The sequence below is a fragment of the Xiphias gladius genome, chromosome 7, assembly GCF_016859285.1.
Source record: "Xiphias gladius isolate SHS-SW01 ecotype Sanya breed wild chromosome 7, ASM1685928v1, whole genome shotgun sequence".
In the NCBI taxonomy this organism is placed as follows: domain Eukaryota; kingdom Metazoa; phylum Chordata; class Actinopteri; order Istiophoriformes; family Xiphiidae; genus Xiphias; species Xiphias gladius.
The window spans coordinates 9,283,319-9,309,690 of NC_053406.1; the positions used below are offsets into that span (position 1 = coordinate 9,283,319).

Here is a 26,372-nt window from a genome sequence, read left to right on the forward strand (position 1 = left end):
AAATGTATTAGTGAATAGGAATTCATAGAAAGGATCTGACTTGATTCAACAGATCATATTTTCTTCTGGCCTCATATATTATATGTCTATTAATACATTTTAATTCCAGATTTTCAAAGGACATCTTGGATTACCAGTTTGGAAAATTAGGCAACAGCCCCAGGGATCCTGAAGGCCCCAGCTCCACTGCGCCGTAGGTGTTAGTGGTACTTTTATTAATTGTAACTTTGGTAAAATGGAGATGTAAACTACTTATGCAAAATATCAATTCACGTTAAGAGAGTTTCCAGGCAGGCTGTTTATTACCTGACCTAAAGGCCCTGTGTCAATAAGTATGGTGTCAAACACCTTCATTATTTTCAGATGATATAATGCACATTCTTAAACCAAATAATTTTAAATATATTTAATCAAGTTACCACACGGCAAACTTGGGACCACATAATACAGACAGTGAGAGGAATGGGGGGGGTCAATAGGAGCCACGCAGGTCATTTTCACCCAGGGTCCCCTATGCACATTAATCTAGCCATGTTTTATACGCTAAAAACACTTTCTCCCAGAATCTGAGGTATGATGATACAATCAATTTAAATAGATGTTTTACCAAAATATTTTGTACGGTCTAATAGAACTGCATGACAATATGCGTTTAACACCTTATTTTAGATATATATCTATATATGTATACATATATGCACCTAATGTGCATCATTCAGTTGCAAACTTGATTGATTTCAGGTAACAAAAGGGAAATCAGTCATTTTAAGTCAATCACTATACACAGAAGGGATTTCATAGGAATATGGAATACAGGACATAAGTGATGAAAACCAATTAAACACATAAGAGAAATTCCCACTTTAATTGGCATTTTATACCATTCATAACAAAGAAAACATTTTATTTTATTTTATTTTTTTTAAAAAAAGGAGGAAACTGTACATTAGTAGAGAAAACCCAAAACCACAATGCATGTAACCACAAATTTGTGGCATATACATTTTCTTTACTGAGGAGAAAATACAGTTATCCTAAAAGGATAAACCACAGCAAGGATGATTAACTCCGTAATGCATCTTTGTTTTGAGCACAGCTGAGAATATGGATCAGTTTAACTGTCCTCAAATGTACCATCACAGACTGCATTAAAAAATAAAAATAAAAATCAACATGACTAATTCCAGTACTAATGAACATGATTAAAGTGAATGTTGTGAACAAGATGTTACTTAGCATAGAACACAATTCTCAAACTTTCAATCATCGGATTTCCTATCAAACACATAGTATTATGATGTATCAAATTCCAAAATGGTACAGGTCACAAAATCCCTCAAGATGCCTCGGGAATATCTCAGGTAAACTCTCCTGGAACTGAACATCAAATTCCTGATATAGGCATGACTGCATGCTGACTGCCTTTGGGTTGTAGAAAACTACAACCTAAAGGCAAAAATAAGAAGCCAGAAAAAACAAGTACAATGGAAAAAAAAAAAAAAAAAAAACCCAACAAAACACAAACTTTCCCTTCACAGAAGCCATGAAATTGAATGGAATTTGTAGTATTTTTTAAATGCATTTCTGCAATCACATCCCTAAAAACACTGCTGTCTTAAGAAAATAGTAGATAAAAATATTCTCTGCATTGTACAAGAAAGGAGGTACAGGGAGCATTGGCAACTGAGTTTTTAGGGGTTTTTAGTTCTACTCTGCTGCTTTATCCTCCTCTTCAGTCTTGCCCTCCTTTTCGTCTGCCTCATCTGCTGCTGCAGCCTGCTGGAGGATGGAGAAAGCATGCTTTATCATTTGGTTCTCTTTGAATATTGCTACAGTGCAAACAAAAGAGCAACTTACACATGGCAAGAGTCATAAACAGGCAAAGTAGTCATACCTCCTCAGCTTTGGCCTCCCCGTTTTCTGCAGGGGCCTCTTCTTTCTCTGCCTGAGGTTCTTCTTTCTTCTCCTCTGGCTTGCCCTTTGCTGCCTCTTTCACCTTTTTATTCTTTGGAGGTGCCTACAATGTCGAACAAACCAAACAGCATGAAATGCACTGTCAAATGAGAGTAACAGAAGAGAAGAGTACATTTTAAGTGGCTACAGTGCTCTTGTGCAATTGCAAAATTTCTCATTTTACCTTTGTCTTTTCTGGCTGTGGTTTTGGCTGTGTCTCTCTCTGTAACAGATGCATGCACGCACACACCAAACAATTATGCATCATATTAGGCCACCAAAATATAGTACTAGTAGAAAATATGCTGATTTTAGAAAGGTGACATGGTTTTTGCTTGGAACTCACCTCTGACAACCTTTGAGACTTTCTCCGTGGCTGAGGAGAAACATAGAACAAGTTAGTTCAAACATTTGAAAGTATGGACACACATGATAGAGAATGAGAGTAAACAAAACACTTTTTTCACACAAAATGAAGGATGAAACAAATGTTGCTTAATATGGGCTGGTACTATGAGCACAAGAAGGAAGCAATGAGTGCCTCTACATGCCCTTCTAGACAACAATATGTGCCCAACATGTGCCTCAGCTGAGTGTCTGGTTAAATGTTGTTTTTGTTTTTCACCTCGCGGTGTAAGAGACAGCCAGTACTGGGAATCATAAATAAAAGAATTTATCTATCAGTTTAAAAAGTTTATTAAACAATCCTTACAACTCTTTCAAATTCTCCAACTTCTGAATTACAATTACTGACAGACTAAAGTTTGGTCAGAGCTTCGAAGAAATGTGAAAGGCTTTCTCCCTGTGAGAGTGACAATTTAAATATATTTGAGAAGCATTACTTGCAGAGAAACAAACAAAATTAAATCACATAGGTGAAAATATAACATCCTTGACAGAAGAAAAGAAATCGTGTTATTTGCAAACCAGCTTGATGACAATGAGACTGAAAGTGAAACTGCTTCAGTGTACTCTCATTAACCTTTCATAAGTGTATTTTATACTGTCATACTGGGCTCAAATGTGAAACAGTGCATCTTGGGATTTGTAGCAAAATGTGGTGTTTATGCTATGGACCCAAAAGTGCCCAACATACAGTAGAAATTCCAACTTAGAGTCAGGGCGCTATAATTAAAAGGGTAAAGTGGCAAATAGAGACCAGCCTGGGCTACATATTGACCAGCGTCCCCTAGATGGTGTGCGGTTCCTCAAACCCAATAGAGTGACCAGGTTTGGATCATAACCTGTATGTTAAAACGGACTGACTGACTGACAGTCACCATTAGGACCTCAGTCTCTCACTTGCAGGATTAAAACTGGGCTGCACTTAACTACGTAAATGGCCACCCTGAGTCAACCAAGTCCTTCCCTTTGTCTTGAGAGATAATAGAACAAAATGTTCATTTCTGTCAGTTTGGATGCCAAGATCTGTTTGGGTCAGTGCGGGTGTCAAGATATGAAAACTAACCTCAGCACTTGCATCTGCATCACCGGTGGACTGTGAGAGAGGGAGAAAGGGAAAAAGAAATTAATAAACCAAGAACAACAACCATTCATGAGTCAGCTAAAGTGGGTGTGTAATGCAAAGGGGGGATGGGCACTTCTCCTTCCCCTGAAGTCACAAAGAAATTATGCAATGTTGGGGGGGGGGGGCTGACACGTTTCTAGATTGACTAAAAAGGCTTTGCCAGTTCAAGTTTACTCCAAGCGCGCACTGTTGCGCTTCATCCACGAGACAGAGCTGTTTCTGTTAAGTACAGATAGAGCTCTAACTACATTAAAGAAGAGGGGCTAGTGGGGTCGCTCCACTTCCACGTGCGCATCCATCCATTCATCAGTACAGTGAATCTGGTTTTATGTGCCCCAATTTGACCGAACCTCGGGATAATTCTGTAAAACTTCTCCGACGGGATGATTACACAAGCTGCAGTTGAAAACGGCCAGATGTGTCGCTGTCTTCTCGAGGATATATCTGCTGCCATGACGCTTCTAAAGAAAAGTCCCTACACCTCAAGGGTGACGCGCACCAGCCTTACAGTACGCGCAGACGGAGGTCAAAATCCCTACGGTGCGGGCTGGGATTACGCATTTACCGACTCCACATATCCCAAATGCATAGCAGCTGCCCAAATAGCAGCGCGGCCAACCCACGATAAGTTCAAATATCCAGTGGCAATTACGCAAGAAATTTCCTTGAAATGGCAACCTGTACATCGACGGTGGTTACACCCCTTTGTTTGATCTCCGCGCACAGGGAAGACTATTTTATTATTAAAGCACAGTCAGATGTATACATTTTTAGCGGCCGAACCACCGAAGCGGTGGCGTCAGAACGAGACCGTGCGAGTCGCGAACTTGCTCGACGGCGAGGCATTCAGCACTGGGCTAAGTAAAAAGGCGCCACTTCCCTGTACGAGCAGGGGAGAGGGACGACGGACCTGAGCGCAGCAAAGGTGGATTTCATACATGCAAATAGACAAACCGTAGCAAGTATCTACAACGATACACTATAGCACACGCCGTGTGAAAAGATACATCGTAGCGAATGAAAAACACGCCCTATGCATTTAATTAATGCTAATACATACACTGTAGGCTATTTACCGAGATTCCACAGAGTCTACATATTTTAACTTACTTTTTTTCTTCCCATTGTTGCTTAGATTGTACGGAAGAGATAAGAGAACAACACAAGCCTCTCACAGTTCACCAAACTACATGAAATGCAAGTCTGCCCTACACCTCTGCCAACACCTCCAGTGCGGTCTGTAACTTAACATAAACGTCCGACCAGTACCAGAACTAGCTCAAACCGGATTGGATCCCCCTCTCGGTATATTTTATCCCTTATCCTACCAACCTACCAGGAGGAGTAAACCCCCGCCCCTTGCTTCCAGTGATTGGCTTTGAGGTGGAGGCAGCATATTTTTGAACCATAACATCTTACCTGTGTGGGCAGGATTGTGTGCCAATCAGTGAACCCAGTCAACTCTTACTTTTTAATCACGGGCCTTTTTTTTTTTTTTTTCACAGGTTGGATGTGTGCCCGAGACAAGGGAAATACACTGCAGGAAAACCGGGTAGTGTTATAAGGTATTAGATAAGGCTTTAAAAAATGTAATTTAAAAAAATGGTCTAAAAATGCTGCTCTGTCCCCGGTGTGATTTTTTTATTCATTTGTTTTTGTTAAATGTCTCAATATCAAAGCCTTAAGAAATTATTATGAGACCTGCGGACGTTGTGTACAGATGCACACACTTCGCCACATCATATTTTACCACAATTCTGATATGCTATCTGATAAAAAACACTGGACCAAATGGGTTCATTTGTGTCGTAAGGACGATGTGTGTGCGTGTGTTTAAATAGCTTTCGCGTACCTTTAGCTCTTACAAGCACAACCTGAAACGGCCTAATTATTATGTAACTGCCCTGCGTCTTCCAATAGCGCCACAGCTGCAACAAGGAGGCTGACTGGAGGGAGGAGAGGAAACATGGCCACCGGGTATGCGTGGTTCCTTGTGCTGGGCTCGGTTTTTCTGTGCAATCTCATGAAAACACTCCTGCCGACCATATCCTCTTTCGTAAGTAGGGGCTATTGCCATGATATATGAAATGTTTGACCCTAAGGTGTCGGCTTTGGCGCTGTATTATGATTGTGACGGGCTTCGTCTCACAGACAGCAGGAGCGTTGTTGACTAGCTTAGTTTCCCGTGCAGCTAATGGATAATGCTACATGGGTGGGGTTTTTTTTTTCCCGAGAACCCTATCTAGTTATAACACATAAGGGGGATCATTTTGTGCTGCATCTTTGTTCAAATATAAGGAGCCCGTCGTAACATCGGGCAGCCGTGTAACTGTGTTTACATCTTAGCCTTACTGCTAAAGATCGCTTAGCATAATGAAAATCTTTTGGCTGAAACTGTCTTTAGCAGGAACAGTGACGAGCTCTGTTATTGAGCCCCTGCATCCACAAACAATGGTCTACATCACAGTTAAACCCTGTCCCCCTGTTCTCTCAGTAATAGTGTTTTTTCTCTGTCTTCATCTTCTTCCTCTTCGTCTTCTCCTTCTTTCAAGCTCTCAAAAATGGTGCAGAAAGATGCTGAGCAAGAGAGCGAGATGAGGGCTGAAATACAGGAGATGAAGAAGGAGCAGTCCTCCATTAGCATGATGGATGAGTTTGCTAGATATGCCAGACTGGAGCGCAAAATCAACAAGATGACAGACAAGCTGAAAACACATGGTGAGTAGCTACTGACATAAAGAGGATACACAAGTGACAGGGGTCCTCAGAATGAAGTTCAATACATTAGCAACAGAATGACTTTGAAAAGCTTCAATTACAAGTTGTATTTAATGATATCAAGAACATCTAGTAACAACATATAACAACACTACGAACTATGATTTCTAAATATGAATAAGCATTTCTTTGACAGTCATAATGAGAAGGGAATAAAAGCTTTACAAAGGGAGTATTTGTTGCAGGGCTGCTGTTTTGGATTTCTGTCCTTGCTACTTACTGAACAGCTGCTGCCTGTTTCTGTCCTTCATCCACAGCCTCAGGATTATCTTGTGCGCAGACAGGAAATGGCTAAAAAAAATTTGAATGTGATACGCAGCTACAGTGGTGCAAAGGTGTTTCAGGTCATTTCCATGTTTGATATTTTCTTAAAACTGCGCACTGGCAGTTTTCAATCTCCTATGGCCAAGCTATGCAGCCTATGTTGTACTTGATATGACTTGAATAAATTCTTTAACCAGTGACAATTTTCTCCTAGTTTCACTGTGTTCATGACACCCAAACAGCTGACTCATATTCTCTACCATTGTGTTCATCAAGGAGAACTCACCACCGTTTGAATGAAAAGTATTTTTGTGAAGTATCCAAAAATGAACAGAAGACTTTACTCAAGTAGTGCATTGATATTTCTTATACAATGTTTTCTTTTGAGACTGCACCCAAAACCTTACAAAAAACACACTATAACTGGGTGGAAGACAACAGTCAGGAATGTACAATAAAAGGCACTTAGCCTAATTTTAGAACTCTGAATCACTGCCCATGTGTCTTTATTTTTCCAGTGATTCAAACAATGAAGTAAAACGAAATGGCAGTTCAGGCAAATAAACAGGCATAGCAGGCATTGGGGCAGTATAACTGAAGGCACTGTCGCCACGGAAATAAATGGCTTGAGTCTAACAGTTACATATCTTCTTTCTCTCTTTTCCAGTGAAATCAAGAACAGCGCAACAAGCCAAGATGAAATGGGTTGTGAACATTGTCTTTTATATACTGCAGGTAGGTGGAGGTTGTAAGTAGATGCACAAATATACATTTGTGTACATTTAGCAGTAGACTTTACTGTAACTATGAGACCTACAAAGAGAGCTACTTCAGTATCAACAATGTAAGCATGGGTCATCTGTATGATACAAAACCCCCAGTTAATTCTATTTATGTACTTTATTCTGACAGTTTTAAAAATATAATGTTATAGTTGCCATTGCTAGCATCATGACAAGCTAAAAAAAATACCTATCATGCATTATATACCTGCCGTTTTCTCTCTTTAATTTGTCAGGCTGCTGTGATGATCTCCTTGATATGGAAGTATTACTCTGATCCAGTGACAGTGGTCCCCAGTAGATGGATTGCCCCTGTGGAGCGCCTTGTGGCCTTCCCAACAGGAGTGGCAGGTAATCAAGATATACTTTGTTGTCCCTTGGGCAAATTTGTCTTGACTTCAGAGTTATTGCCAATTAAAGTGTTTTTTTGTATTTGATAAAATATAAGAGAATTTATTTACGACTACAAGTAGGACACCTCAAATATAACAATATAATACACACGGGACATAGTTTTTCATCAACACAACTTGGATTAGAGGTCGGTTTATATATAAATTACAGTATGTCATACTTTTTTTCTTTTAAACTTTGCATCAAGCTCAGTTTGTTTATTCATTCATTGAGCGAGATGTTCTTTCCTTTCAGGTGGAGTGGGAATCACATGTTGGTTGGTGGTTTGCAATAAAGTAGTTACACTTGGTCTCAACGCCGTCAGCTAGAGATTACAGCTGTGATCACAAACGTTAAACACATTGTTCTCCTAACTTGTTGCTCAACATTTTGTCGATGAAAGCTGCAGTTTGTTCCATTATTTTTTTGTCAGCTGCTCCAGGTCAACTTGTAAAAATGCATTGCATTTTGGTGTTGGCCGTCTCAATCTGCAACATAGTAATTTGGTGTTGTTGAATTTTGTTATGATAATTTTGTCTTAAGTTAATTGTGAGAATTTTTTGACTGTATATTATTTCTACATGTAATGAAAAACACTGGAATGCTTTTTTAATAAAAGATAACAAAAGAAAAGCTTTTATTTTTTGTCACTTTGTAAATTGGGAGTTGACCAATAAAAAGATGCCAGGTAGTTTTCTTGAAGTACAACTGTAATGGATTAAAATAAAGTAGGTAAACCACAATGGACTGTGTGTAGCTCTCATGTCAGAAAATAATTTATTCAGGGAAATACATTAGCGACCAAAAGCATGAGAAATTCCCGGTCCGCTTCCACTACAGTGAAACATTATCCTCAAAAGATTCCTATCGGCTCCTTATCAGTTTGCACTTGATCTTTTGGACTGCCTACTCCACTTCTACCGGATTTCCCAGCTGGTCAGCTTGCAATACAAAGATCACAAATCCCGCTGCTGGGGACCACCAGCCATGTCAGGCTCTTGGTGCCCTCACGGGGACTCATGTCCAGACAGCTGTCGGCAGGTCTTGCACTGTGCAGGTTCTCAGTAGTTTGCCTGAAGGTGTAGTTGCGTTTGATTTTGCGGAGCTTGTATCCTTTTCTTGTAGGTTCAGTTGTATTCAGAGACTTTTCCGAAATGTTGGGCACCTCGCTTTCATGTTCCTCTGTTTCCTGCTTTTTCTCTAACACCAGTGGGGTCTCTAATGCCTCTGATGCCTCCTTTGCTTCTGCACAGTCTTCCTCACTTTGATGTTCCTGCCCCTTTTCTGAAGAACTGTTTTGCTCACTGGTGTCTGAAAACAAATATTTTTTGTACTTTTTTTAAAAATACAGAATGGTTCAATAACAAAACAAGCATTTAGTTCCATTACCAAGCCTCCAATATGAGTTTGTTTGTAATATTTGATATGCTTTCTGTCTTGTTTGCATATCCTGGAGAGAGTTGTTGGTGGATAAATACCACTTTGGTATTTTCTGTTTCTCTCAAACCACTTTACATGTGTGCATGGCAAGGTAGGGTTTGCGTGTTATTAAAATATAAAGCATATGTGGCAATATTTAAGTGCTTACCTGCCTATACCTGCCTCCTCTGGGCCATTCTCTTCTAACGTGAAATTTGACGAATCCTCTGTCTCTTGATTTTCAATTTCCAAAGACTCCTGCACTAGATTGTAGCAACACTGAAACAATACACAGGTTTTATTAGTATGAAAACAAATTCTTAAATTATTTGGATTATAAAACATGCATACATGCCAAAAAAATATAGATCTGTAAAGTCTTCAGAGGTAAAGAAATGTCTTCGAATGTCTTATAGTCTCAACTACATTCAGTTTAAATCAACAGTTAAAAACCCTGAAAATACACTAAACAATATTTCAATCATGTACCAACTGAAGTTCTCCTGTTCTCCCAGCCTCTCTTCAGTCTCAGAATATTCTAACTCAAAAAGGCTCGCAGCCTCAGTAGGGAGAAGGACTAATCCATCTGTTTGAACCATCTTGCTTTCACTGCCTGTAAATCAGGAATGAGTCTCAGACGATACCAAATAAGTGACAGAGAATTGGAAATGGCCAAACCCAGTTGTAGTACCTTTTTATGTTTTTTATACCTTTTTTGGTCTATCGTTTTAAGCATTTGTGGGAGTAAATATTGTGTGCTTTTAGTTTTCTCTCTCTATCCTGTAAAGGGGAAAAAATAAATTTAGTGAATACATAGTCCGATATCAGATATCTTTCTTGAATGAGCAACTATGTGACAGTGTGTAAGATATTGGAAGATCTGTGCCTGCAATTTGTAATTTTTAGTTTTCCCAGTATCATTGGTGACCACTAAACAGGAAATACACCATCAAACAAAGCATTAAGCCCTCAGCATCAGTGGTTCACAAATGGCCAATGTGGTAAATATTGATCCAGACTTCTTAACGTAACTCTTCCATAAATGCTTAGTTTGACTTCTATTAGGATATGACATGGAAATATTCATATTATTCTTGTTATTCGAAACACTGTGGTCCTGCTTGCAGATTGGGATACTACAGTGTGGAAGCCACTGCTACATCTCAGAAGATACAAGCTTGCTCCATAATCCTTAGCAATAACTAGAAAACAGCTGTTTTCCACTTACTTGAATTTCCTTGGTTAGCTGATATATCTGCTCTTGTAGATAGCAGGAAATCTTTCTCGCCTCGTTGATCTTTCTCTGTTTAGTGACTATTTGGCGATTGAATGAGGCTTGGCACAACTTCAGATGCTTCTCAAAGTCCTAGAATACAACAAGAGAAAATAAGCAAAGGAATAAAATCATAAAAATTCCCATTCCTATTTATACTCCCTGTATACTAGTGTTATAATCTACATTTTTGTTTTTGACCACAGATGCTGGTAAGAGCTCTGATTGATGAGACACTGGACTCTTACACACCCATCACCATTCCACCCAACCTCTCCATACCAGTATCCCCTTGTCCTTCTCCTCCAGCATGGCCAACATAAGGGTGAGCTCCTCCCTCTCCAGCAGGCTGTGATCCTGGTTGAGTAGCTGCAGGTGCTGGAGAGTGGCATTTGGGCTCAGCAGCTTGTTCTCTCTGGCCTGTAGCTGCCATGCCAGGTGGTCACGGCAGGCGCGGGTCTCATGGAGCAGCCCCTGCAGGACTCGAGTCTCATTGTTGCGCTTGGTGAGGATCTGGGGAACGGGGATGGCATCAAGATAAGGTGAGGATTTGGAGAATTGGAGAAGGCTGAGGAAAAATTCATCAGATTTTCTGCCTGGAGAAATGAACCATTGAACAGGTTTTGAAATATGAATACTACATGGGAGTGGGTGTAGAATGCATGGTGCACACATATAAAAGCATTCCAACTTTTAAGGATGGGTACCCACCAAAAGCAGTGTTTTTGTCTCTGAGCCTCCTGTGCACACAGTGATTTGGCAATGATTCAGATCAGACTCAGCATGGGAGACACCAGAGGAACATAACCAACGAACCCGGGAAATACTGCCCTCTAAGTCTTGGAGGCGCTGCAGTGCCACAGTGTGGCGATGCTGGACCCTCTTCAGCAGTTTGTTCTCAGTCCGGGCCTCCCTCAGCTGCTGCTGCAGATCCCACACCTGACTCTCAAGCTCCTTGGTGCAGAAGGTGGCAGACTGGATCCTCTGCTTTGAAACCAGCAGGGGCTGAATCGGAGGCAGCTTCAGGACTTGGCAGCGCGCAGTGTAGTTTGTCTTCTGTTTGTAGGCCCTTTGGCCTTTTTTTATCTTCGGAGGAGAAAAAAGTGACTCATGATAGTGTGAATTACATTGAATATATTTACATTAAATATAAACAATATAATTCCTACTACACACAAAGAAAATCAGGTTAAATAAAATACCTCTTTCTCCAAGATTGTTTTGATCCTTGCATCTTGTTTGATGACTTGACCTCTGGGGTCTCGTCTGTGAGCGAATCAGCTTGGCCTTCACAGTCAGATGAGCATTGTGGACTGTTAGAGCCACAGCACAGTTTGGAGGGAGTGGACCAGCTGGAGGTGTGGTGCTGCAGCTCACAGTGTCACTGTCACTGTCACCCCCTTTCTTGTGAAACAAGGCCTGCTGCATCAGGCCCTGCTGCCTCTCACACATCACTTCTTTTACAGGCTTTTCCACTCTGAGAAGAAGAAAAAAAACAAAAACAGGAAAACATAAGCCTTACTGTGAACTTAAATAAAATACAATGATGTGGAGGGCCACATTCGTTTTGATTAAGTGTGAAAAGTAAATAAGTAGCAGGCTTTTTAGCTAAGGAATCAAAAAGAAATCCACTCGCAAAATCCCTGCATGAAGAAAATTCCTGATAAAATTTCAATTCCTAAAACTTTTCTCTTTTGTCCTTATAATCTTGTTGAAATTACTGAGTTGTGTAAAATAAAGTTTCCTTCACCTTCAACTTCAGGAACATTGGTTCTACCTATTTTTAACTGGCGTAGCTGAAAAATGAGAGCGTCATCATCTTTTTTTTCTTCCAAGAGGAGCTTTCTGTGTGCTCTTGTTGCTCGCTACTGAAGAACAGGTGTAGGCAGAGTTGTCATTTTCACTTAAGCTACTTACATCCAGGTTGTTAATCTTTTCTTAATAAATAAGTGAATCAATGGTTTCCAAGGGCTTTTTTTTTTTTTTAATTTTCATTGTTCACAATGTCTTATGATAATGTAGGCCACACAATTCTTATATTTTAAACATTTTAAAAAATACAAAATTTCAATTAAAAAGTTAGGTTTTGGAAACTTTGATTAAAATTCAAGATAAAAAAAAACAACTACACGTCAAAATGTTTTTACTTTCAAGAACAGAGAGAGAGAGAGAGAGAGAGAGCATCTAACGTATACTGTCCCAGTTTCACAACAACCTCTGCTGAATAAAGTGAACAATTTCCCATTCTGTTGGAGATCCTAATTCTGGACCCTGAACAGGTCCCAGTACCTGCGTTTGGAAACCAAAGACTTGCAGCCTACAGTGCTGGCCAGTGCTATTTCGGTCCAAATATGAGCTCAGCAAGAAGCTGGAAACCAACTTCCCTGTCCCCCGCGCCGAGAGACAGCTGAAGTTGCCAATCAGTTAGTGTGGTGCTGCGCCCCTAGGGGCCATCCCACCAATCCTGCACTCATGGAGCCTGGAGACAAAAATAGCCTCAGCAGTGTGTGTGTGTGTGTGTGTGTGTGTGTGTGTGTGTGTGTGATCCCAGTGCTATGTCACCGTCCTGGGTGCGCTCTAATAATAGAGGAGGCTGCCTTCTCCTTTAAGAGCCTACTTGTTGCATACTCCACAAAATATACTGTAAGAACAAAAATGGTTATCAAAGTATTCCTCGCCTCTTCATCGGGATCCACTGCGGTAAGCCTTCGGCCCGTGCGACCGATTTCTCACTCGAGTGAACTTTTCCTGGGTGTGCTCCTTAATCCGATCAGGACCGTAACTCCCACCGACTCAAGAGCGCTAAACCTCGACCTGCCTGTCCGGTGCCCGTGATTTCGCCCACCGAAAGCCAATTGGCACGTTTTAATGACTTGATTTGTGCGGACATTTGTGCCCGAGCGGCGCTTCGGTGCTTTGTTTGACTGTCTCGCAAGTCGACGCGATTCACGCGCAGAGCTTTTCCCGAAAACAGGGGCTCCCGAGCGTTTTCACGTCACGGACCCCATGAGACCACAGAGCCGGTGTTGGCAGAGACTTAGCCCCCCGAGAAAACAGCCTTTTCATACTATTTGTGATCAGATGTAGCTCGAAGTAGCGGTCTGTGCACAAGGTGGGGGTGATAACCACCGCGGGGAGGGTGCATTCAGCCTCTAGATCTACTTTTGGCAAAGCTAAATAAGCAGCTTGAGCTGGCCCAGGGGTGGCATGGTGACCCACTTGGATAGGCCCGTTGTCTCACAGCAGAAAGACCTGGCTTGTTTCTTCTGAGTTTGCATGTTTTTGTAGAACTTCATCGTGTTCATGCCTCGAAAGGTGCAAGCTCCACATACTGTTTGTAGAGATAAGCACAGGGCAATTCCTGTCTTTTTGATTAGTAGATGAATTGTTTCAACCATAATTTGTCAGAAAACAGTGAAAAATAGACCATGGCAGTTTCCCAGAGCTTGGAATTACGTCTTCACATAACATTTTCTCTTAAACTAACAGCCCAAAAAACACTTTATATGACTATTTGATCATCAAAATAGTTTGGGATTCATTTTCTGATGATCAACTAATTATTAGAGCCCTAGTTTATGTTTATTTGGTAGGACAGGAGACCAGGGGGGGAAGGAAGTGTCATGAACCTGATTTGAACTCTTTGTGTCAAATTTAAATGGTGCTAACTTAACCTGATAAAAACACCAGATTGCGGCATTTTTAACCTTTGAAGTTAAATAACACAGCCCTCTCCCCACATACTTTACAACCGGTGTTATTTTTTTCAAGCTCATGTTATTTATTTTTCTGCTTCCCAGATCAAGAAGAAGCAGCAAGATGTGGTCGCCTTCCTGGAGGCTCTTAAAGTGGACTACACTCAGCTGGACATTGCCTGCAACGAGGACAACCGCATGTGGATGAGGCAGAATGTCCCTGCGGCGAAGAAGCCCGCCAACGGCATCCCCCTGCCCCCTCAGATTTTCAACGAAGAGAGCTACTGTGGGGTGAGTATATTCATAGTGAGGACTCACTATGCTTTAGACGTGTGTTTATTATCCAGGGGTTGGCTCCAGATGTCAAACCAAAATGTGGGGACCTCTGCAGAATAGTGCAGAATTTACATGTACTTTAATGTGGGCCATGGAGCCTGTGGGCAAGTGTATAGACTATAATGGAGTGTCACTATAAGAGGAAAGTATCTGTGAGTAGCCTGGTTGCTGCGCTGTCCTAGCTTAAAACACGCAGAGCGTGCTGTATATGTACAGACCTGCTCCACTAAGTGGAGATGATAAGCAAGCAGAAATAGAAGACGTAGTGAATTTTTTTAAAGAGCATGTTCTCTTCTTTTCATGCAGGACTACGAAACATTCTTTGATGCCAAGGAGGACAACTCGGTGTATGCCTTCCTGGGGCTGCCCCCCCCTCCTGGGTCAAAGGTTAGAAGTATTTCATGTTTCCACTGTGGAGAAAAAAAAAACCATAAACAAAACAATCTAATTTCTTTTACCCTGTATGCCAGGCTGTGAAGCTGCTGTGGTGGGACAGCATCAGCAGTGATTGTTTAACCAAATAGCTAATATATTGTCCTTTAGGACATTTTAACTGTGTTGAACAAATTCTGGTTTGGCTTTTCTGCAATACTTCATATTCTTGAGTATAGCTGATATTGTGTGATAACATGATACATTGTTTAGTTGAAGATATTGTCAGTTAAGATATTCCTTTAGCAATTTAACTGCTACAACAATACAATTAATTCAACACCTACCTCTCTTAGACAATTTGACAAAAATCTCATTCATCATTAAAAGCTGTACGATCATCTGAATTACATGTATCAGTAAATCATCGGGGTGTTAAAAGACTTTAAAGCCCTGCAGAGCATTTTAAGTTAAAATCTGCCAAATACCTGCATATATGATGAAGTTATATTATTGTGTCATGCATATAGCTTGCATACAGCCTGAATGGGTTTACAAGACAGCAAACTAATTTAGACCAGAGCCAGAATGCTGCACCAGCATTTTTAAGCGATAGTATAGAGTCCAAAATATTGTTAAGAAAACCAGATTCCAATCATAGTGTCAGACCTAAATGTCTACAACAGAATTCATAAATTACTGACAAAGCATGTCAAGTTTTAATTAACCTCATAGAGAAATTAAAGTAAGTCCATCTAAATAGTCCATCTTGCCTTTTTTCCCTCACATTTATGGGACAAAGTTAGCTTATTTAAACACATCAAATTCAATTCAAAACCATTCCAGTGTTTGAAGATCTTTTCAGGAGAATATTTCAGGGCTCTACCGGGCCATTTCACGAACAAATGTACACAAATGGGCACACGTTCACCTCTGTGGTGAGTAATATCAGGTTGTATTATCTGACAACTCGGCGGAAGCTGAATCAAATTTTACACATCACTACTTCAGACTGAAATGGCCTCAAGCTACAATTTTCCTAATCTGTTAGGTATTTTTATTTTACTATTAAATAAGTTGAAATGGAAACAGCAGACTCTGATGTCAAGAAAACCATGATGGTTCGACAATATTCAGAGTGGCTGTAACTTGATATTGGCTGGTGATACAAACAGTTCATTTCAAGGACTGGTTCTGTATGATACGCTTGTGTTAACCCTGATCATTTCATTGACACAGGAAGCAGTACAGGCCGACAGGGCGCACATTGTGGAGAACGGGACCCATGCCGAGGAAACGAATGCAGAGGGAAACCTTGATGATTCAAGCGTAACGCCGTCATTACTTCCCTCTTGTTTTGTTTCTTTTCACTGTGTCTTACCTTCTCCTTTCCATCCAGTATAACTTAACAATTTCCCTTCTGTCCAAACCTGTCGACTTGAACAGACTCCTACTTTCCTCTTGCCCCAGTCATCACACTGACTAATCGTTTTGTGTTTTGCATGAGTGAAAACTTTTACTTCACAGTAACACAATATGAAGTTGTCATTATAACACTGTGGCACTGCATCACTGAGACTGCCACAGAGTTGTGAACCACAATGTTCCTTCGTCCCTTTCTTCAATTAGTACTTTACAAAGTGTAATATGTTTGGTTTGCAAGGTGATATTTGATATTTTGTTTTGATATTATGCTTATGTTCAATGCATTCTTTTGCAAAAAGCATATTGTGTCTCTTATACTTCCTGATTCCAGTGACTTTCTAGCATTTTTCCTCCCTAAAGAAAATCCCTGCTGTCCTCAATTTCGTCACAGTGCACATAAGACACACTGTAGCCCCTGTATTCCCCTTCTCCTTTTAACTCTGCACTAACCATCTTTAAAATGGAATGATATTGTTGTTACTTCCAATTCTAAGTCAAGGACGTGAAAAAAACATTCGTCATAAGCAGCTGAAGAGTTCTGCTCAGCTGAACCTGTGATCTTCCTTTTGTTTATCCCACAGGGTATAATGTAGTGCTTCATTAAGAAAGTGCTACCTGAGTTCATTTGAGCAACATTTTGTTTCCAGCAGGAGTTTAGTTGCCCCTCTGCTTTTACGGCATATTAAATACTGTTGACCAGACTGATTAGAGAAACAGAGAAACATTTTTGAAGGATATGCTTATTTGCTTGTCTGTACGCTAATGGTGAAGCTACCATCAGCAGCCCATTAGCTTAGCACAAAGACTGGAAACAGGTGGAAGCAGCTAGCCTGGCTCTGTCCAAAGATATCAAAATCCAAGTACTACCACCTGTAAAGCTCTCTAACTAACATGATATATATCATTTGTTTAATGTTTAATAGTCTGGCCCATAACCTACAGTAAAATGGCTAACTGTTATTTATACACTTAAATTATTGCATAGATTAAAAAAAAAAAAATGATATAATGGCTAGCCATTTCCCTTTGTTTCCATCTTTTGTGCTAAGCTAAGCCTCTTGGCTGCTGAGATTGGTATAGATCTTTTCATTTAACTCTAAAAAAGCGTATACGCGTATTAGACAAAATATTGAACTATTCCTTTAAGGCGATGACTGATTCTCACCTATGACATTTCATGAAGCATCATTCCAAACTTCTGATTTTCATCCAGAGTAATTACACTCAAGTCCCCTCCTTTCAACTGCTACTCCTTCTCCCCTCCTCTACTTTATTTATACCTACATTTTATGTCTGTTTTTTTTTGTTTTTGTTTCATCACATAATTGGGTGCCCTTGATCACCAGTTTTCCTGTTTTCACCTCACGATAAGGAGGTCCCAGTGGATGCACGTAACGGTGATGCACATGGCGACGAGGAGGAAGGTGAGGGTGGCGAGGAGGGGGAGGTAGCAGAAGGGGAGACTGCAGATGACGAAGTTGTGGAAGAAGAAACAGCAGGAGACGAGGCTCCCACAGAGGAGGAGGAGGAGGAGGATGCAGTGGAAGACGAGGTCACAGAAGACACAGTAATTGCCACTTAACTAGAATCCAACCTCCTGTCGTTTATCCTCTCCCTTCATTCCTTGAATGTTTTGAGTGTCTTTTTCCTCCACCTTCCCATCATTCCTGGAATGTTCTGTTTTTCTCTGTTTTTTACTCCATGTCAACGGTTTGCCTCCTTTTTAAGTTCCTGTCGCCCTTGTAACTGCATCTCCTCCTCAAGCCTATCTCTGGATTCAGTCATTCCCTAACCCACAATTTGCATAATTTGTGTTCATCATTCCCTGTTTGTACCTTTAGCGCCATTGGACATTTAACCTCTTTATTATTGCATTTCTGCAACTTTTTATTGGTTTCTGTTTGCTTTAAATTTACCTTCATTTATCACCTCCCTTTAAATTTTACTCATGACACTGTTACTGCTTGTCATGATGATTCAACCCACATTGCACTACATTTACATTCACCATTAACTGTCCCGTTCATGGCGTGTCAGCAGGGTCCCAAAGACACCCCCATTGTACGGGGTTTCATTAGCCCGATCTGTGAATGTTGTTGTGTCTCTGTATGGATATTCAGCAAATACTGTTTGCGGGCATTCTCTATTGTCCATCTGTGCAGTCTGAAGTCTCTAATACTGTCTTATCTCCTCTTTTAACAGGCCCATGCAGAGGAGGAAGAAGAGCAGGTGAGTTCACCAGTTTTTTTAATCTAAAGTATATGAGCACACTGAATTCAATTAAAAGCTTAAAGGGACTGTGTTTCACTGACTCTCTTGTCTTTTCTTGAACAGGAAGAAGCTGATGATGACAGGGTAAGAAGGCACACTGTGTGCCCTTGGTGCCAAATGTGAAGGGTGTCGTTAATAAAAGCAAACAGTATCAGTTCGTGCCAGTAGGCATTGTGCCAACATTAGTAGTAGTAAGAAATGCTTGCACTCAGTAGACATCATACATGTTTCAGTTTCATTATTTCAAGCTAATGCCGTACACATGATTAATTGCATACCAAGGAATGCATGTGAAATACATTAAGTGGATGCTCATGAACTAACTCTTTCCTTTCTTAGCAGTAGTTGCTGGTTTAGAATCAGTGCACTGAACGAGCTTCCCCGGTGCCGGGCCGTGTCTGCTTGCCAGATCCTTGATCTGAAAATGTCGCCTAAGATGATGATTACTAACATGAGCTGAACTTGTAGGGTTTCTATTAACTGTCAAATCAATTCACGGTTTGTTTAACTTTTCACCTGAAAGCCGGATTAATAGTCATGTAACAAAAGTCTTTCCTCATAGTGCTAGTGGATATTGCAAAGTGCTTTGTATCACTTTTCACTATAACAGCAGTCTCACTCAACAAATGTATAATTTTCCTCACTTCCACACCTGCCTTTTTCCTCACAAATGTAATGAGCATTCTTTATTAAATGCTAACTCCTAATGTCCAGTAGTTTTAGCAGAAGACGGGCACCAATATTGACTATGGTCCGTCTTTTTTTTCTTTTTTTTTCAAGCTACTTTCTCCACTGCAGTAGCTGCTTATGTCAGTGTTGGAGTTGGGTTTCCTTTTGTCTCTAAAACTAGCATCTTTATATCAGCCTTTTAACTTATTTTGGCCAGTCTGTACAGATAATAACTCTTGTGGGTGTATGTCATGAACCATTCAACCAAAGTCTTTTAACAGCTTTTACACCACTGTAAATATATATCTATAACAAGACATTTTGAGCATGACTGTTGATCAACTTTCATTTGCCCCTTAAAATACACAGATAAACATATTCGGAAATGCTTCAATTAACTTTGAATTCATGGCTTTGCTAGTTGGTTTTGCACTGTAAACCATGTACATGCACAGGGAATGCATTTTTTTAAAATCAAGTTCATATTGTGATACACCAATTTTAATTTAGGTAGCTCACAACACAGTTATTGGTTGATACACACATCTATGTCCATCCGGTGCTTCCGGTAGCTGCATTTACTGTAAGAACTGAGGTTTCCTTAGTCCGTGTTCTAGTCCATTTAAATCACACCTCTCAATTTGCTTAGATGCGTCAGTTTCAGAGGTCTTTCTGCTGGTGTTCACACCAGCCATGTTCCTCATGCACACACCATATGGCATTTGACCCCTTCTTTGCCCTTTTGTCCATCTCTTGGTTTGCTCCCTCCAGGAGGAAGAGGATTTGCAGTCAGAGGTAACTGTGCGTCGGTGATCGTCTCTTTCTATGGTTCCTCCATATAGTCATCAGCAGTGTGGGTTTGATGGTGCAGAGATCAGGGGAGGCTGCTCTGGTTGACATGGGGGGTGGGGGGGGGGGGGTGGTCTGCTGTTCCCACTCATCTGTATTCTCTTTAATTTGCTCACTTCAAGACTGCAACTTCCTCGCCCTAACTATCTGTTCTCTCCTCATCACCCTACTCCAGTTTTTTTTAATATTTTGTTTACCTCTCTTTCTGCTAACATCCTGTTCCTCATTTCTTCCCAGTCCTGTTGCTGCTTCCTGACAACCTCAACTATCCCCATAGTTTCCATTTTAAATCAGGAGACGTTTTTGTAGCGCATGCCTGTGGTGCTCTTTTGCTCCCCACGCAGCCTGCTGACCTGCTATCTGTTATTCCTTATAGGAGGAGGAAGAGCTACGACAGCTTGAGGTAGATTTGTGTGATTTTTAAAAAAAATTTTTTTTTTTTTAACGGCCCCTTGTCTTCCTCAGTTTGTTTTGTCTTTCTTCAAACACCTGTCACTTATAGTACTTTTCTCACTTCCTTTGCCACCTCCCATTATATGAAGCCATTCAGTCTTTGCCTTCACTAGTTGTCAGTACACCAAGGAGATTCCACAAGGTCCCCGAGCATTTGCGGAGTTTGCCATGCTGTCAGGCCAAAAGGGACCAATCACATAGCTAGATGAGTATCATGGCATCTGTGGTAACAAAGTTAAGAGTCAGCATCAAGTGCAAGATACATGACAACACTGTTGGCCATACCAAGAGGTTTTGCTTGTAACCTCAGGTATGTGCTCTTTCTATGCACTGATTAAACTATGACCTCCAGTGACTGTCTAAAGGAAACTGCCAATATAAGAGTCATTACTATAAAATAATGATGTAATTTACTTCATAATGTGAAGTGACTACATTCACACTAAGCCAAGTGCTTTAGACACATCTGAACATGGGTATATACAGGAAGAGCACTGACCTCATTGTGCTCGACTCCACTTCTGAAACCAATCTTATGAACTACTTGCTTGTACAGTTTTTCACACAGCACATCGGGCTCTGATGACAGGGTTGCAAGTGTCTGGGTTAAGACTGTTTCCATGATCAATTCAGCCACATTCCACAATTTTCCACACAGCACTTAACTCAGTGTTAGCTACCCTAGAGAGTTCAGAACTAACCAGATCCGAAGTAGGATCCGCCTGCTATAGAGTGCAACAGTGTGAAGCCTCAGTTAATCGAGTTAAAAACAAATACTGGTTAAAAAATATCCTTGTTCTAAGCGCTGTGTTGAAAGGACTTTGCTTCTCTGAGACATTCCAGCCTCTGCCTGGTCCTCTATGCTGTACTGTATGCTTCACTGCTTTGCTTTGCCTTCTTTTCTGTCCACCTTTCCATCTATTTTGTTGTTTTTGTCCTACCTTTCTTGCAGGGGCAAGACGAAAAAGGCAGTGAGGTAGTTTCTTTTGGTTTGTGGTGTCTTGTATTTTCTAAGCTTTAAGGACTTTAGAGAGTTTCACTGTCGTCCATCTTTCTTCTGTCTCTCTTTCTCTCTGTGTGGGCTGCATGGACTTTTTTGGACTGGATTTTTTTTCCCATAGAGATGCCTGATGATGTGCAGCATGATGAATATGACAATATTTGATTTAACCTTTAGGCGGATTTAGTAAGATAACAGAAATGCCAGCCATATACAGATCATTAAGTTAGCTCTCTTCATAACTTCTTTCTTGATGTTCACAAACTAAACACCACCTGATTTAATCTTCCATAGGAAGAAGAAGAGGCTGAAGTACAAGAGGTATATTTGGGTTTCACTTTGTCCATGTTTTGCATGGCGTGAATCATATTGGGATAGGGATCTTTATGCATGATCTGATTGCATACAAAGAATCTATGTACAGGTTTATATAAACTTTTCTACTGTCTCTCCCCAAGGCGCTCTTGCATCGTGCGGCCCAGTGCGAATGTGGAATGTGACACAACTCTGAATTTTATTCATGAGCATTACTTCAGAGATGACCCCACCCAGTATTTGTTGTTAGCTCAGTATTATAGTGGTTGCTGCAAAACATTCATATAGGCAATTTCTCTGAGCCAATTCAGTTTTACTTTTTCGGTTTGATGCCTTAAGAACAGGGAAAGTTATGTTGCGCTGTTCATCTCTGCCTGTCTGCACATCAGCATAACTAGGACATGTTTTCAGTTTGGCTAGGTTGCACGGTCAGGGGACGCACGGACTTGACAAGGGGGCGCGTCGTTTTCTTTTTTTAAGAAGTCATGGCATTTGTTTCTTTATGCCCTTTGCACTCTGAAACAAGTCGATATGACAAGTTCCAAACAGGATGGAGGAGATGGATCCCGCCTTGTTACTGTGCAATACTAGGAGGGAAAAAAAATAACACGGAAAAATATGTGTAGCTGCCTAATTTGTTTCCAGGTCGTGTAGATCCGTTTGTGTGACAGTGTTTTGGACCTGAACCAAAACACTGTCATTTCCTACCTGAAGTTGTTGGACTGGATGGAATCAAGTGATTATGTCATCTAATTATAAATAATGATGTCAACTCCCTTTGTCCCTCGGTGGGTGTGTTGTTTACTTCTAGAAGGCAGTCATCAAACTGTACTAACAGGGAACAGCCAGTCCAGCTTGAGTGATTACACTTGAATGCAACATATAATGACTTGTAGGTTTAGAATTTAAAACATCTTGTATGGTGCCCACATCTTAAGCACCACTCTTTTCTCACATAGTTCATCTCAGATTATAAAGAAATATGCTGGTCATTAGTTTACTTAGTTTCACTCGTGCCTTCTGTCACCGCTTTTGACCGCACTTCTCTCGGATTACTTCTCCATTTTTAACTCACCCCTCTCTACAACCACTAACATGTGAAGTCATCTCACCTTCCTGCCTTTTTGGGCTTTGAGTTCACAGATCCCCCGTCTTTCTTTTTCTTTCTAATGTGTCAAAGGCAGAAGAAGACTTGTAAGAAACGCAGCTAGTATTACAGCGTAAAGAGTAAAATCTACTTTGTCCATTTGAACTGCTGACTGTGCTGGACTTGCCTGCAAAAAGTCTTCTTCTCACTCTCAATAAGAGGATGGATGTGTGTGGGACACAAATACACATTAGTAGAACATCTTGACACACCCCAGCAATGACTGGTTTTAAGACATTGTTTTTGAAGAGAGGAAAACCCCCGCCTTTTTTTATGACATCTCTGTCAGAGGAAGTAATTGTTGCTTTTACTTATGCGACAATCCAAGCATATCCAACTGTAATCTTTTTTCTTAAATCTATTAATCCCCTTGCAGTGGATCTGACACGGGTCAGTGAGAGGAAGGGGCTGGAAGTGACACACAAACAGACAGCAAAATCCCAGTTTACACTGGGATTTTTTCATTTTTCTACAAAAAATTATTTGTGCCATCAGAATAATTTAAGATTTTTTAATAACCTAAAAAATGACACAAAGCAACTTAAAAGACGAATTTAATTCTTGCCGATCTTCCACCTATATCATTTTTTTAAAAATTGTTTTACTTGTAAGTATACATGATTATTTCTTTTAACAGGAGGAAGAGGCTGAGTAGCTAAAGCCAGGGGACGTGGATGATGTTGACTTACCACTGTCCAGGTAAAGTGCTTTTTCTTTCACCGCCATCTTGTTTTAATGCTCCTGCTTTACCACTGGAGGGCAGTGCAACATTATGTGAACTGGTTGCAAACATCACCACAGCATGAATAAGTCCCCATGGTGTTGCTTTTATATTTGGCACTAATGTATCCAGATTAATTAAAAAGATAAACTGTGTTCAGAACAGTTTTTTGGCTTTTGTGTACCTCTTTGACCCTGCTAATAAATCAAAGGCCACTGTATAATAAAAATAATTACTGAACTGGTCTGCTTTATCTACTAAATGCTGTACTCAAGAAGCAGCGGCATTGTACTCACTATAATGTAATGTTCTTGCCTTTACATATAACAAGCATAAATCTCACACACTAATGCCGATACTCTCCTTGCTTCACCTTGGTTGTCTTCTATTTTCCGTTGTCGAACACGAGATGTTCAGTCAGAGGAAAATAAAATGGAGCAGCAGCCCATTTACAAGGGACTGCCACTACTGTCTCCATCTGCAAACAGCTTCCGAGAGCAACCAGTGCCTGGGGATCATGCAGTGGCAGTGATGATGATGATGATGATGATGATGATGGTGATGATAATGATAATAATCGTAATCTTCAAAGCCTGTCTTTTAGTTCCTCTGTGCATTATCAGGCATCTCTGACCCACTGCAGGAAGAGCTACAGAGCAGGCTTTGAAGAAATGACAATTTTTCTCTCCCTTCTCCTTTTGCTGTCTCCCAAACCCTGCGAGCCCCTGTCACGCCTCGTTAGAGGAACCTGCTAAGTGAGCTTCAGATGTGCCTCTGGCAGAGCGGGCACGCTGGGTGGCACAGCCGTAGCGGTGGCGGTGGTGGTGCTGGTGGCCCCCTCAGCCACCACAGACAGCTGGGAAGTGTGTGACCTCATTTCTTTCTTTTTCTTTTTTTTCTTCATGTTTGTCTTGTGTTTCAGCCTCAAGGAGCCCTCGGTTCCGTCTCTAACTGACCCCTGACGCTTGACCCCCACAGACAGCCCCCCCACCCCTCCCCAAGGCCGTACTGGACCCCACTGGAAAACAATCGTTCATGTGCTTGAAGGCGCCATCAAAACTGAGAAGTCCTCACCCGCATTTGCAACCCCTTTCCCTTTTGACTGCAATGTTGACTTAATTTTTATATTTTGCGTGTAGAGTCATACTGTAATGAAAATGTGCAGTGTAGCCTAGTGGTGTCAGTTTGTTTTTAATGAGTAGCTTTTGTAAAATGCACCAACAGTTATTTTGTTAAATTCAAACATATTTCTCATGTTTTACTTTTACAGATTCTAGTTTTCTAACACAAAGAGAGGGTGACCTTTTGAAAAAAATATTACTTTGGCATACTTTAGCTTGTGTCTTCTGGCTTTCAAATTCAAAGGTTCACAACTCACTCTCTAGTAAGTGTTGTGCACTTTTATTACAATGTTGTGCCTAGATCACTCCCTCTATCAGCTGAATGTATGAATGCAAACTAAGACTTCTAATGGCCACAAGTGAAAAAAAAAAAGCGCACATACTACAAGATTGCAAACTACTCCAACCCCACTGAAATTAGTTCTGCCAATACTGCTGTCTAATCAATGCACTTTGTTGAATTAAAGGTGAAACATGTGGCTAAGACTTGGATGCAATTGGAAATGCAATAAAGTAGACTGGTAAAAACAAACAAACAAACAAAAAAAACCCCTCTGTGGTTCTATTTTGTGTTATTTATAACTCTTTTGTTGGTATATTTATAAATCAATGGACCATTGTGCTCTCTGAACAGTGTGTGGGGGACAAGAGGAAAGCAAATGCCTTGTCCCTAGAGATTCCGGGTAGAGGTGGAGGGGAATTTATGCTATTATTTTTGGATGCCATGGAAAAAAAATGGCCAGTTATGTGCAGTAGTTATCTTACTGTACCATCTAAGTATTGTGAATATGCTAAATATACCTATATAGCCTGGCATCTATGAAGGATCACCGCTGTACAGGAACAAAGAATAAAAACTGAGGATTTGCTCCTTGTTTTATATGAGAGTCGAGACAAAAGCAGATGGAAAAATTAATCTGAGGGATCATGAGATGACAATGAAGTAGGAAAAATGGAAAAAACAAAGTTCTGCTCCACAAATTTGTGTTCTTTTTTTCTTTTTGGACTTTTCTTTCATCTTTCCTTTTTGGAGGAATATTGGGTAATTTTTCCTCATTGGACCTTAAATGTGACACGGAGCTGATTTTTTTATAAGAACATTAAAGGCCAAAAAGTTGGAGACCATTGGTTTAATCTTTATCATTGCATTGTATTTTTATAAGCTTATGATATGTGTCTTTATGTAAGATCCTCATCTGAATAGCAAACAACTATAGCTATCAAATACGTGTAGTGGAGTAAAACAGAATATTTGCTTCTGAACTGTAGTGGAGAAGTTTCAAGTAGTGTAAAATGGAACCCGCACACGTAAAGTACACAAAAATTATTATATATATTCAAAACTATACTTAAGGACATCACTTGAGAAAATGTACTTTCTATGTAAAAGATGTTCTTGGGAAAGCACTGAGCACAAACCAGATGTTTCATGCAGCTTACTGGCTTCGACAAGATCTGTTTCCATTTCCTTGAAAAAAAGCAAAAACAATATGTGGATTTAAAGTTGACAAAGGTTCTTTTTAAAAAAAATACCAAAACATATCATCCATCTTTTATCATACATCATTCAGTGTGTCCAAATGCATTTATCTGAAGAGGGTGGGGGCC

General features: G+C 40.5%; 4 protein-coding genes across 10 annotated transcripts; 2 read left to right on the plus strand and 2 right to left on the minus strand.

Annotated features, from left to right (window-relative positions):
• Window positions 1-837: 837 nt before the first annotated feature.
• si:ch73-281n10.2 (uncharacterized protein LOC561719 homolog) lies at window positions 838-4,750 on the minus strand. 2 transcript variants are annotated; one of them, XM_040131018.1, is made up of 6 exons: window positions 4,592-4,750; window positions 3,422-3,451; window positions 2,300-2,329; window positions 2,138-2,176; window positions 1,895-2,017; window positions 838-1,776 (listed from the first exon to the last, which is right to left on the minus strand). In XM_040131018.1, exons 1-6 carry the CDS (start codon window positions 4,604-4,606, stop codon window positions 1,708-1,710), a joined length of 306 nt encoding a protein of 101 aa, XP_039986952.1. In that variant the 5' UTR covers window positions 4,607-4,750; the 3' UTR covers window positions 838-1,707. The 2 variants fall into 2 exon arrangements, with proteins under 2 accessions (XP_039986952.1, XP_039986951.1); XM_040131017.1 differs by having other exon boundaries at window positions 838-1,779; window positions 4,592-4,740.
• Window positions 4,751-4,754: 4 nt separating this feature from the next.
• On the plus strand, window positions 4,755-8,321 carry get1 (guided entry of tail-anchored proteins factor 1). Its single transcript, XM_040131016.1, has 7 exons — window positions 4,755-4,864; window positions 4,987-5,046; window positions 5,402-5,537; window positions 6,034-6,199; window positions 7,191-7,258; window positions 7,542-7,656; window positions 7,954-8,321. The coding sequence occupies exons 3-7, from the start codon at window positions 5,448-5,450 to the stop codon at window positions 8,025-8,027; spliced, it is 513 nt and encodes a 170-aa protein (XP_039986950.1). The 5' UTR covers window positions 4,755-4,864; window positions 4,987-5,046; window positions 5,402-5,447; the 3' UTR covers window positions 8,028-8,321.
• A 39-nt stretch (window positions 8,322-8,360) lies between these two features.
• LOC120792028 (spindle pole body component 110-like) lies at window positions 8,361-12,902 on the minus strand. Its single transcript, XM_040131019.1, is given in 8 exon segments — window positions 8,361-9,009; window positions 9,297-9,396; window positions 10,346-10,483; window positions 10,673-10,903; window positions 11,207-11,480; window positions 11,596-11,752; window positions 11,755-11,867; window positions 12,680-12,902. Coding segments are annotated over 7 exon segments (1,362 nt in total). The 5' UTR covers window positions 11,843-11,867; window positions 12,680-12,902; the 3' UTR covers window positions 8,361-8,635.
• On the plus strand, window positions 12,885-25,154 carry sh3bgr (SH3 domain binding glutamate-rich protein). 6 transcript variants are annotated; one of them, XM_040131012.1, is made up of 10 exons: window positions 12,886-13,090; window positions 14,191-14,376; window positions 14,728-14,808; window positions 16,033-16,122; window positions 17,591-17,785; window positions 18,421-18,447; window positions 18,553-18,573; window positions 19,930-19,953; window positions 23,560-23,621; window positions 24,566-25,154. In XM_040131012.1, the coding sequence occupies exons 1-9, from the start codon at window positions 13,046-13,048 to the stop codon at window positions 23,575-23,577; spliced, it is 687 nt and encodes a 228-aa protein (XP_039986946.1). In that variant the 5' UTR covers window positions 12,886-13,045; the 3' UTR covers window positions 23,578-23,621; window positions 24,566-25,154. The 6 variants fall into 6 exon arrangements, with proteins under 6 accessions (XP_039986944.1, XP_039986946.1, XP_039986945.1 ...); XM_040131011.1 differs by lacking the exon at window positions 19,930-19,953 and adding an exon at window positions 20,384-20,410; XM_040131013.1 differs by lacking the exon at window positions 19,930-19,953.
• The last annotated feature ends 1,218 nt before the right edge of the window (window positions 25,155-26,372 follow it).